The sequence below is a fragment of the Takifugu flavidus genome, chromosome 1 (assembly GCF_003711565.1).
Source record: "Takifugu flavidus isolate HTHZ2018 chromosome 1, ASM371156v2, whole genome shotgun sequence".
NCBI lineage: Eukaryota > Metazoa > Chordata > Actinopteri > Tetraodontiformes > Tetraodontidae > Takifugu > Takifugu flavidus.
Genome location: NC_079520.1, coordinates 7479209 through 7492390, shown reverse-complemented (window position 1 = coordinate 7492390; position 13182 = coordinate 7479209). Strand labels below are relative to the sequence as shown.

At 45.8% G+C, this 13182-nt stretch overlaps 1 protein-coding gene across 3 annotated transcripts in view; it reads left to right on the top strand.

Moving 5' to 3' along the window:
• The window catches only part of LOC130524037 (receptor tyrosine-protein kinase erbB-4-like), a 173900-nt gene that overhangs the window by 118994 nt on the left and 41724 nt on the right, over positions 1-13182 (top strand). For all 3 annotated transcript variants that reach the window (XM_057029746.1, XM_057029737.1, XM_057029755.1), the window contains 8 exons: positions 454-519; positions 6270-6388; positions 7182-7323; positions 7822-7935; positions 8108-8234; positions 8643-8716; positions 11455-11545; positions 12043-12242. In XM_057029746.1, the coding sequence (XP_056885726.1) occupies positions 454-519; positions 6270-6388; positions 7182-7323; positions 7822-7935; positions 8108-8234; positions 8643-8716; positions 11455-11545; positions 12043-12242 (933 nt within the window). The remainder of the gene's footprint in view (positions 1-453; positions 520-6269; positions 6389-7181; positions 7324-7821; positions 7936-8107; positions 8235-8642; positions 8717-11454; positions 11546-12042; positions 12243-13182) is intronic.

Genomic DNA, 13182 nt, shown 5'->3' with positions numbered 1-13182 from the left:
GAGCATGTCTCACCTCTAATAGCTCTCATCTGGAGAAGCTGATGGAGGGAGGACGCCGCTTCTGCACTTACCCGGACTCACTGCCCCCGCACTCAATTATCAGACAGTCAATTATGTCCACAAAAAAAGAAGAAGAAAAAAGGTGGACAGGCACTCGCAACTAGTCCAGGAGTGTGGATGCAGCTCTCTGTTGCTTTTATCCCAGCCTGAAGTCTGTTGGTTCTGTGCGGTTCTGTGATTTAGAGTGGACCCAAACAACCTGTTGAAGGTCATGTAGCTGGTGCTGTTTGTGCCAGCTGGGGGAGGTGATGGAAGTGTCATTATTGTGAACAGAACAGCTGAGAAATATCCCCCTAGCTTGTATTTTGATGAGGCCAAGTGTTAAGTGATAAGACTGAGCCAGAGCTAGCTGCCTTCAACACATCATCTGATCGTTTATGTCCTTGTGCGCAGGTCAAAAGTGTCACCGCTCCTGCAACGGTCGCTGTTGGGGTCCCAAAGTGGACCAGTGTCAAAGCTGTAAGTATATACAAGTTTGCTCGTCAGTGACATTTAAGCTAGCATTGAAACGTTTGATTTTGTTAGATTAACTTCTGAATCTGTTGCTGCTCTGGACTCCCAGAAGTTTAAAACTCTCACAATCACCAGGGAGCTGATTTTAAATTTACCAGGATCCATCTGTATTTCACTCATCTCATTTCATGAATTTTAAGGGCTTTTTCCTCCTGAAGATCCTCCTGGTGTGTGTTTATTAAGATGAAGGGCAGGTGGGACAGAAAGTGTGATGAATTATTCAGCTTTCCATACCTCCTGCCAGAACTCATCAATTCATACCCCCCCCCCAACATGGTCGCATTGGCCTCATAATCACCTCAATGATCCCATTCACCCATTTATGCTGTAATTCAGTAATTGTATTGAAAAATGCCACTTTACCTTGAATCGTAATTTAAATTTACAGACACGAGGAAGGTTTTTATACTCCATATAACTCTGCAACATTTCTGCATCCTATATATTTATTATGCATTCAAGTCTAAAGTTTCAACCCTGAATATAAGTTGGACTTTTACCCCGTCTGGAATTTAGCTGCCCCACCCTTCAAGCCTTCTGCCCAGTTTGAGCAGCAGGTTGTTCAGTCTGTTAGCACCATGCTTTTACTCGGTCTTCCGTGCATTAAGGTGCAGGATGTGACTGGGAACAGCCTCCCTGGAACAAGCAGAGCCGCGGCTGACAAAAGTCATCTGGATTCAGCATATGTTGCTCCCAAACCTGCGTGCACCTACGACAGCAGCGGTGGTGTCGCCGCAGATGTGGAGGCTGCCCACGCTTCGCCACTTACACTCGCTTATAACATCACAGATGCTGCCGCGTGCACTCTGTGCACGGAACAATCTGGCTGCCCTCTCTCCTCTTTTGCCCTGAGGACATAATGTCTACCACTCATACGTCCTGAGCAAAGGACATTTTCTACTTTGTATCCGTCCATCATTTGTGGCTCTGAGCCTGCGTCAGTACTGCAGTCGGCATCTTGGTAGTTTGGGTTTTATTTAGCAGGTTATATTGGTTTAATTGATGCAAATGATAACGATTTCATTCATTTAACGAGCCTTCACACTCCAGCGCTGTAGGTGGCGCAGTAACATCCGCCATTAAGTAAAGATCTGAGAGGGATAAAAGGGTAGTAGAGAGGTTTGTCTTCATGGAGACATTTCGAAAGAAGTCTTTGAATAACTCAGCACATTTGGAACATACGTGCATGTGGTGTTTTCATAAACATTGATTCATCCCCACCTTTAAGTCATCAGGAGATCTATGGCGTGTGTTTCCTCACTCATGCACTCAGATGGGACGGGAGACAGTTTTAGACGTGTTCTTTATATTTCTAAATAGACACGTGCACATCTGCACCTTCACACCTCCTGCTGGGACCTCCCACCCTCCTAATGGCCTCTGGCAGAAAGTGTGGGAATAACCCAGCAGTGAGTCCACCAGCAGGGGAGACAACTGTGTTCTTGCCTCACATTCAGCCAGTTTGGTGCCTCTTGGTGCTTTTCAACATGTGTCATAGCTACAGGGAGTGAGAATCCACATCTGCTTACAAATATTGAGTAGATCTGTCATCACAGATCGTGTGGTCCAAAAAAGGTCCAACCAGCTCAGTTGGACGAAGGACTGTCCATCTTTGGATGGAAATCAGGTCTGTATTTATCAATGATAGAAGTCAAAGATTAAAAAAAGATCTGAATAAAGGGGGAAAAAAAGAAACCAACTGTAAGCTGAAGTATTCAGATTCAGATCCTTTATTGTCCCACACGGGGAAATTTACAGTGCAACAACAGCAACAAGAGCACTCAGAGAAAAATAAGATAAAATCAAATAGAACAGGATTCGGAATATACAAAGAGGATTTATATTTACAATAATCCAGATAAATGGATACTCGGCCTCTGTGTACCTGTACATAGTACAGAGGGTGAATACAATATACATATCAGAATATATAATATTCAGATTGTGTTAGCGGGTGTTCTGTTTATTGTGCAGTCTGACAGCAGCCGGCAGGAAAGATCTGCGATACCTCTCCTTCACACAGCGAGGGTGGAGCAGCCGCTCACTGAAGGAGCTGCCCAGTGCTGTCAGGGTGTCCTGTAGGGGGTGGGACGTGTTGTTCAACATGGATGACAGCTTAGCCATCATCCTCCCATTTCCCACCACCTCCACTGAGTCCAGGGGACATCCCAGGACAGAGCTGGCCCTCCTTACCAGTCTGTCCATCCTCTTCCTGTCCCTGTCCGTGATGCTACTGGACCAGCAGACTATCCCGTTAAGACATGAGACAGAGACAAGCTTGACTGTTACAGACTGTTAAAAATCACTTCCTCCCTCCATCCCTTCCTTCCTATCCCTCCTTCACCTCCTCCCTCCTCCACTTCTTCCCTATCCATCCTTCACTTCTTCCCTCCTTTACTTCCTCCCTCAATTGCTTCCTTCTTCTACCTCCTTCACTTCCTCCCTCCATCACTTCCTTATTCCTTCACTTCCTCCCTATCCATCCTTCACTTCCTCCCTCCTTTACTTCCTCCCTCAATTGCTTCCTTCCTCTCCCTCCTTAACTTCCTCACTCCTTCACTTCCTCCCTCAATTCCTTCCTCCTTATCTGTCCTTCACTTCCTCCCTCCTTAACTTCCTCCCTATCTGTCCTTCACTTCCTCCCTCAATCGCTTCCTTCCTCTTCCTCCTTCACTTCCTCCCTCTCTCCATCAGTTCTTCCCTCCTTCACTTCCTCCCTCTCTCCATCAGTTCTTCCCTCCATCACTTCCTCCCTCTCCGTCCAACACTTCCTCCGTCTCTCTCTTGATCAGTTTTTCCTTTTATCACTTCCTCCCCCTGTGGCCATCAGTTGTTCCCCTCCATCACTTCCCCCCTCTCCCTCTATCTTCCTGTGTGGAGACCACTTCATCTGTGCCTTCCATCCTCGGCATGTCTCAACGTATTTGTTCTGCGGTGGCGATCTCATTAAGATAATGAGGAATGAACTGTTTGACCAGGGCCTGTTAACGACACGTCACAGACTATAGCGCTGATAAGCCCTAGCCTCCTCTGTCTGTCTCCGTTTAGCCGCTATCACCCTCTATGTGGCTATCTTCATCACACGCAGATGTCACAAATCTGGTTTTTGAATCACAAACCCCCCTAAAATGCACAAAATGATCCAAATGTCACAAATAAACAGAATTTTTTTCTCACATTTTAATAGATAATTGTTGAGGGGGATTATTTGCATGAGCGTCCATGGCTGCAGGGGTCTACACAGTCCTTCTACTAATATATGGTTCAATTCCAGATAAAATCACAACAAAACCAGACAGTGAGAGCTTCCTCTCCTATTTTCCTCCCTGTTTCCCTTGCTTCCTCCCAGGAATCCGCCCAAGGTTTCTGCCTTCTCAGTGGCGCTTTTCCCGAGGGGAGGAAATGGTCCTGTCCCCTGCAGTAGTTCAGACCCAGCTGGGCCAAGGCCACTTCTGTTTGATCTCTATCATTCAGTCACTTTTTCGTGAGCTGGAAATGAATTGGTGGTATTTCCAGGAAGTGCGTCTCCTCGCTAGCGCCACTGATAACATGTAAGGTCAGCTTACTTCCTGATCGCACCGAGAACCACGGAAAACTTCAGTCCAGAGTTTCTAAGAGTCCAGCGACAGTTGATTGCCAAGTATGCTGTAAAATGAACTGACAGATAATAGGCGGGTACTGCGCTCTGCTGATAATTACTTCTCCACAGATCACCACTGCTGCCGTGGAGCAGTGTCATTTAACTTGTTTTTCTTTGAGTTATGTTGGGTTTATATGAGGGTGGAAAACACTGAAAAGCAATTAGCTCGCCTGGAGATAAGGAGAGCTAAGAGTCTGCAGCAGCGTTTCGGACTTTTAATACAAAAAGTGGTGCACACTTCTCAAAATACACCCTAGCTGAAATACCCCACAGTGTGGACTGAATCTGAGGATGAAACTAGTGAATTTATCTTCTTAAGAACCAGGGAAACATCCAAAAAATCATCACTGGCAGTTATGGGAGATAAGGGGATAGAATTTCCTCATGTGTGGGTCAGGGACCAGCCCAAATATGTAATAAACTCAGCTAAAACATCCAATAATCAGCTATTTTGTGTGCTGGAATCCTGATAAGTTTGACAGTGGGCAGTAAATCCACATGATGACGGCACCAGGGCTCCAGAGTGGATCTCTAATATAAATGCCTGGGCTGCAGAGTCCAAACCCAATAAAATATTCTACTAATAAACCAAAAAGTCAAAAGGAAAATCAGATAAATCTGGCCCGGTGTGCAGTGGGTTGGGGGAAGTTTCATCTTTCTCGCTGAGAACTGATGTTAGTTCACATATATGGGAAGAAGGCAGGCGAGGGGGGGATGGGGGGCGTGACTGATGCTGCTGTCCGCGACCTGTTCAAATGGATGCTTCCAGGCATATTTTATGAGATGGATTTCCTTTGTATTTGTCATTACCGCTCTGTTGTTTCACTTTTTTCTTAAAGTGGAATTTTAAAGCCAAATTTATCAACACCATTGCGTCACTCTCCTGGCAAGGTCATTTGTTTGACAAAGTGTCTTTTGAGTAAAGTAGGCTGTTTCATTTACCCCAGGAACCATTAACAGAATGCCGCTGATGGTATGTTGGAGCGCAGAATGAAATGTGTGTGTGTGGACTGTGTATTTCAGCATGTCTGCGCTGTGTATTCATCACTGTGATAGTGTCTTATCGCTGCTGGAAAAAGGGAAAGAGCACAAATTAAATAGTAGCTGTGGTGTGGATTTACAGTCAGACAGAGGGATTGATTTTTGCTAACCTTAACCAGAGGTCAGGAATATAATCCTTGGCTCTTTTTGTAATTGATTGTTTTGCAGCGAACTACTTGCTACTATTTCTAAATGTGGAAAGAAGGGGAAAAAATGGGAAATAATTATTGTTGGTTAACCAAGTTCCTGTCTAAAGACGTAGGATAGTCGACGAAATCACCCAGAGCTCTATTTTCCAGAATCATCAACAGTGTCCTCGTAATACCCTACAAAAACCAGACAAATAAACAGCGCTAATCCAGCTCGCACAACTAAATTTATCAATAACGGAATTAAGCTGTGAGGTAAATACAACTGCAAATCTCTCATTTACAGTAAATACACTTAAAATACGTCACATTTTGCCTAAACACAGATGCAGATTCCTCCTCCTCCAGATAGTCTTTGCATTTTTCACACCCCCACAGTCATTTCATTCAAACTTTTCCGCAGGAGCTTTTCCATAGGTGTCCCCTGCCTCAGCTGCCAACTCGTGGCACCATATCAGACGCTGTCTTCATCCACGTGTCGTGTGTTGTGGGCTGTGTGCATTTTTACACAGTATATATGTGACATCTGTCAGGATGCAAGGCGTGCAGGCAACCTGTGTGCCTGAGCGGACCGAGGTTCGCCGCCGTGGTGGCAGTCACCGTGTCTCTGTCAGGAGCAGCTTTGGAACCATGACTGATGATAGCTGGAGGCTGACAGAGATGCTTTAGCTTTAGCCGAACTCACTCGGCACACGTGGACGAGCGCGAGGAGAACAAGAATACGTGTAACCAGCCGTTTTCCCTTCGTGAGATAGAGCAGAATCCTGTCTTTTCTCGTGTCCTGAGAGGAGTGAATATATTCTTAAGGCACTTTACACTGATCTAAGGTGTCCTGCATCACATGTCCTGCATCTGTTGCCTGACAGTAACCAAGACGGTGTGTGCTGAGCAGTGCGACGGCCGGTGCTTCGGACCCTACATTAGCGACTGCTGTCATCGAGAGTGTGCAGGTGGCTGCTACGGACCAAAGGACACAGACTGCTTTGTAAGCAAACACACACACACACACACACATTTTCCTACTCATTTGTGCTGCCTAACCAACCCAGGCGCAGCCTTAATCAGATCTGCTACCACTTTCAGTACCTCAACCCTCAAATTCAAGAAAATCAAACGTCACAGCCAGGAAAGCAGATGTTCATCACACGAAAAGCTTCATTTTCTTTTATTTGAAATTCCAACTCACCCTTTCATTCAGACTACGACAGTCTCCTCGTTGCAGTCTCCTTCTCGGATCACCTTTTGGTGCTGAAATGTCATTGTATGGGAAATATCATTAAATGACATTTACAATAATTCCCATTTCTCTCTGTCATGAGTGCACTTGTCAGACTCCGGCACCCACACTCACATCTTTGCAATCCTGAGCGACTTTTCACTCCATTTTCATCCCTCAAAATGTTAAACATGTTTCCATGCTTGTAATTTGTGCGCTGACTTTAGGGCTCCTGCTCATTAGCTTTGCTTCTCTAGAAAGTTCACTTCCTTTTCTCATTTTCAACTGTTTCATAAATGGGTCCACAGTTCTTTCTAGGTGACCTTTTTTACTTGTGAACTAAACATACACTTTACAACACAACCTGACACTAATGTCAAGTCTTTTCCCCTTTTTTCCTCTTCTATTTATACATTTTCTTGCAGTGTAATTCTCATTTTCTTCATTCATTGGTTACAGCAAACGAAGAAAACACCCCATCTAAATTCTTGATGTGGGTTAGCAAAGGTAATGCTAGCTTGAGCTTTTGAGAGAAGATTCTTTGCTCCACCTTTGTCTGCAGGCCTGTACCAACTTCAATGACAGCGGGGCGTGTGTGACCCAGTGTCCACAGCCATTCTTCTACAACTCCATCACCTTCCAACTGGAACACAACGTCAGGACCAAATACACCTATGGAGCTTTCTGCGTCAAGAAATGTCCACGTAAGTCTGAGGGGACGCATTGACGTCTTTATATTTTCGATGTTTTCATGTCTACAAAGTTCTTTTCTTCCTTTACGTGACATTAAATGAACCCAATAGACCAGCTTGTCCTCTCACTAAGTCACAGCCTTTGAAGAACAGCCAAGACAGTGCGTTGATGACAGATGGAGGCCACGTATCACTGTTTGCAGACGATGCTCTTTTGTTTACCGATCACTCTGGAACCCCCCCTGCCCCCATCCTTATGAAGCCTATTGTTTTGGTACCACGCCGACCCTCCGTAAGCACCACCTCATCCAACCGCCCTTCTTAAAAGGCGAACTCCTGACATGAATTGTTCTCTTTGTCTCTGCTTGCGTTAAGAGAGCATCTGCCATGGAAAACATGTCCATCAATGACTTTTAACTGCCAATGCGGCGCGTCGGTGGTACCGCGTGTTCCCCTGTGATGAGCAGTAGCCATCTGCACTTCTGCCCTCACAGCGTGTTTGTGTTTCAGATAACTTCGTGGTGGATCACAGCTCCTGCGTGAGAGCGTGCCCCAGCAACAAGATGGAGGTGGAGGAGAACGGCACTAAAATCTGCATCCCTTGTACTGACATCTGCCCTAAAGGTCGGTTCTAAAGATAAACAAGCTTTATTGCTGCTTCCCCAACACTGGTGAAGTTCACAGTGTGACTTAGAAGGTGTGGATTCCGTGTCTGTCTGAAGTCCTGCACAGTTCAGGCATTCCTTATTTGAAGGTATCTTTGATGTGTGTTGTGCTGTTTTGCCGTGCACTCCAGCGTGTGATGGGATCGGCACAGCCAGCCTGCAGACGGCCCAGACGGTGGACTCCAGCAACATCGACAAGTTTGTCAACTGCACCAAAATCAATGGCAACTTGGTGTTCCTCATCACAGGGATCAAAGGGTGAGAGCCGGATATTTGGTTGTCCGTACTTTTAGATGATAAATCACTCCCTCTTATATTAATGCCAAAAATAAGGTTTAAAGGATGTGGTCTACAAGACCAAGAGCATAATAGAATAACCCCCCCCATCCAGCCTTCAGCTGCTGTGACCCTCCTGCTCTCTCCAGTATTTTCTCCTCCTGTTCCAGTTCTCTACTCTTCTTGCTCCTCCTGCTCACATTTCCATTTCTTTCTCCATTTAATCATTTCACCCACTGGAGTTTAAAGTGAAAACCTCCTGTCATAATGGTTTATATCAGCTCACAAAGGGTGTGTGCACTCATTGTAGGCAATAATGTATGTTTGCCATGATAACAAAAAGCAGAATATTTGCGCTGGTTAACCTTCATCACCTCTGCTCATTTACAGAGACAGCTATCACAACATCGAAGCACTGGACCCCGAAAAACTCAACATATTCCGGACTGTTCGGGAAATAACAGGCGAGTCACATGAACGTCGTCACTACAGAGCATTATTACGCTCGATCCTATTCATGTCGACCCCCTGTTCGTCGCCACCAGCCCCAGGTCCGTCCACAACAAGGACGGTTGCTGCCATATAGAATGAATATCAGATGAGTGTTTCAATCTCCTTTGACTCTCCGCCATCTTTCCCCCGTGGGGAGGCCCCATCCATGAGTCCTGCAGTCTCTGCTCTCCCGTCACGCATCACAAAGTGAAGATCCGGAACGTACGCCGTGCATCGCTAATCCTCCGGCTCAGCTTTGCTATGCTAGTTCTGGGCTACACGGGGGCTGTCACATATCCAGCCCAGACGTTTCCGAATGAAAGAATCCGACACATCCTCTGAAATAAGACGCAAATATTGATGATCTAAGATTTTTTTTAAAACAATCTGATTGGACGTATGTCCGGAAGAAAAACATTTCATCCTTTCGAGGTGTCTCTTCCTCTGGCTCCAATTCTCGCTTTTTCGGTTATTGCTGACAGTTTGGAGAGCAGGTGACAAACCGGGTGCCGAGCACACTGTAGTCAGGGATGTGTGTCGGCTCGGCTTGTCATCTCTGGAGCTGTCAGGAGAACGTGACTCCTAAAGGAGGGAGCCAACCTGCTGCTGTGACCCAGGGGTCAGCGTAGCGTCGCTCTGGCTTTAAATGAGCAGTGCAGGAGGACAGCTCTCCTCTCAGACATTTAGTTTTTCTTTCTTTCTTTCCTTCCTCTGGTTCCAGCCAAATAGCGGGTAAACTCGCTGGCTTTAGCATAAGCGGGCTGTGACCTGGAATATCATTTGCATAACTTAAGCACTCTTAACCTTTGTTGGTAAGCTCGCGGCCTTCCTTAAGTACCGCGCTTTGTCATTTGCTTTGAGCGTCGGCGTGTGACCGTCATGGCTCTCAGCAGATCACGAGTCGCTGATATTTGATCCTTTCATTTTCGGTTTTGAGCGACTTCTTACTGCTAAAAAGAGGTTGGAAATTTTGGTTTTCTCTTTTTGGGTACTTACCCAAGATAACTGTAGCTTTTTATCACGTTGTGCTCAAAAGTCAGCTCGTGCTTAAGGTATCTGTGTGACATTGGGGAGAGTTGGGTTCATTCTTTCATGTGCTAAGAGGGAAAATGGAGATATGATTAAATTCAATAATGCAGGGGTGGACACTGATTAGCACACTCACCTCAGAGCAGGAAGTTTCAGGTATCTTTTCTAAGCCGTGCGTGTATAAATGGTGCAAGTGTGGTAACAATAACTCAGTTCTTTAGAGTATAAAATGGAATTAATTTAAAGTGAGTTTACCTGTCTTGTTAACGAACTGTAAATCGTCAACAGACTTGTGTTTTGATTCCATGTTCGTGTCTAATGCAACAAGTGTTCAGCTGGTGCTTGTTCGTTACCGTGATTAGGAAACACACCAGTCACCAGAAAAGAGCTCCGCATTAGAGCTCCGAGGTGCCGCCACGCTGAAGGCTTTGTCATTAAGACAATTAGCTCCCACATCAATGATTCAGCAGAGCTGGGACCTGGAGCCTCTCAGCACCCTCCTGCTGCTCTCCATCGGGTGAGGAGCCAGAGAACAGCTGGACCAGGGCTACATCAGATAGTGGTTTAAGGAAAGTGAAAGGTCCCATTCGCTGTTGCCTGATTAGAAAATAAAGGCTAACCATAACGCCTCAAAGTGATTGAAGAAATTAAAACCAGGATGGAAGCAGCAGTTGAAGGACCAGTGCTAAATAAAGAGCAAAGCAATAGCGGGGGATCCTCTGATCATCAGTTTAAACTCCAGTGGGAGGAAATTGTTCAACTCTCAGGCCGTCTTTGCGTTAATGGAGCAATGGATCCTGCTGAGGGGAAAGAATTAAGCACCACGGTGAGCTTGCAGTCACTCTTAATGCAAAGAAACTCTGCGTCTCCACCGTGAAGCTCCTGGAAGGAGAGGAGTGGGTTCCCCTTTTAGCTGCCTGATGACATGTGATAGAGCTCCTCTCTCAGAGGAATTACAGCATAATTTGATATGTTCCAATATCAGGACTCCCTCCATCAGCTGCTCCACTTCTATTCTGGTGGCTTTGCTGTTTTGGTTTTTACTACTGTGTAGCAACAAAAATGGGCAGACGAAGAAGAAGAAGAATGTTGGAGTTCTAGAAGAGCAAAAGCCAACAGGGGTGGTCTACGAGCGTTGGATGGAGGTGTTCTCCATAAGCTCTGACACTACGAAAAACCTTTTCTTCTGTAAGAAAACAAGCCGTGAAAAATGAAGCGATCCCTTAATCACTGTTTAGAGAACGTAGGGAACACATTCACTTCATCATTTGGATCGTTTTATTACCATTACTGCGTTCTCTGCTGAAGGAATATGTGACATTTAGTGCCTCTAATCATATTTGCCCCTCTAGTCTTCCTTTATTAAACCTCTCCCAGCTCTTTTGTTTGTCCTCTGGTACTGTGCCACCTTGCCACTTTACTACTAAATATTTCATATTTTGGAATCCATTATTAAAACCCTAAATGAGTCACAGCCGCCCTCTCAGCTATTAATTTAGTCCTTTAAATGATTCACTAGTCGTAGGCGTGTGACATGGACTAATATTGATATGTGAAACGTTAGCGTCCTTCCTGCGGGCGCTCTGATGGCATCCTTCTACCACTCTTTCTCCATTTCAGTGTAAGGTACAGGTGGTCGGCGAATTTAACCTGGTGTCTTTCTGCATCTGTGCTTGTTTAGGCTTCCTGAACATCCAGTCTTGGCCCGACAACATGACGGACCTAAGCGTGTTCTCCAACTTGGCCACCATTGGAGGGAGGACACTGTACAGGTATATATTCACCTCTGTTCCTTCAGGCTCTAGCGCCCCCTCTGGCAGACCTTCAGTACCACAGGGCGGAACTCTTCCCACCTTTTGAATAAAGCCTGAATATTTAAGAGTGGGCAGAACTGGGCGGGTGTTGTGGAGAGGAGGTTCAGTCCTGGAGGACAGTAATACAGGCTCTGGAGTTATCTCCAGGACACGGACCACTGCTGCTACAGGTCGACCTGGGTCAGGTCAGGGCTCAGAGTTGGGGCAGCGGGCGAGACAAGCAGCTCAGGGTGGGTCCAGTTATGTTTCCAGCCCTCGCCTTTTTACCCCAGACGAGAACAAGACGGAACCAAGAATAAAGAATAAGCAGACAAATGAAACAGAATAGTTTCATGAAGATGCTCCGTCGAGCTCTCTGCACTCTCTTTTAGTCTCCACGTGCTCCTCCTCCTCTCACCTCCACCTGTGTTCTCCCCCTCTCTCTCTCTGTCTCTCTCTGTCTCTCTCCCTCTCAGTGGAATCTCCCTGCTGGTTTTAAAACAGCAGGGCATCTCCTCACTGCAGCTCCAATCTCTACGGGAGATCAGCGCCGGTAACGTGCACGTTGCGGACAACAGCCAACTCTGCTACTACAACACCATCAACTGGACCAGACTGTTCCGTACCGCCCACCAGAAGGCGCTGATCCGCAACAACCAAAGCCCAGAGCAGTGTTGTGAGTTCCAGACCCCCCCCCTTCAACCAGGAGCGAGATGTTTACGTGTGTTGTGAAATCAGGGACCGTGGTGAAAGGGGAACTCGGTCCGACTCGTTATTCAGCCTTGATTAGGGTCGACAAACGTGGAATATGCTGAAGAAAACAGTGTTCCCAATATTGAACCAAGTTAAAGAGCAAAATCTCAAATAAAAAGTGGCGACACAAGCATCTTCTAAAATTGGAACAACCTTCGTTTTATTGCTGCTTTTGTTGGTTGAGACATTATTCATTTATGTGTAATGTTGGTTAATGAGCCTGCATTTGCATTATTGAGTTGACCCCTTTTCACTCTCCGTGCGCTCTCTCTCCTGGCAGTTCCTCTCCCTTGAAAACACACACACACACACACACACACACACACACACACACGCAAGCACAGCTTTTGTTTGAGAGAATTACTCATTAAATATGTAACCTATGAGAACTGAACTTAGCAAAGAGCAATAAAATGACAATTTCTTTTCTTGTTTAGTACATTTGAGGAACATAGGGTTAGACACGTCGTTGCTAGTCGGGTTGAATGTATCATGTCTATGAAAGTCCTCACAAAGATAGATGTAAAATAAATTATGTGTGTGTGCTTGTTTGCTGATGAGAACCACATTTAATGCGATGCCTGCAAAGTGAGGACATTTTTGGGACGTGGTCACATTTTGTCAACTTTCTTTGGTCTTTGTCAGGATTGAAAGTAAAAGCCTGGTTTTTGGGTTGAGGTTAGGTGACGGTCAGGGTTGTAGCTTCTGTCGTGGAGTATTTAGAGAAGATTACAAAGATGTGTGCACACTTTTTTTTTTTGGGGGGGGGGGGGGGGATCTTATTTTAAGGAAAATTTCCCCTTAATGATTCATTAAGCGCCTCCCTCCAGAACGTGCATGGCTGAATGAGCAAGAGCGTTTCA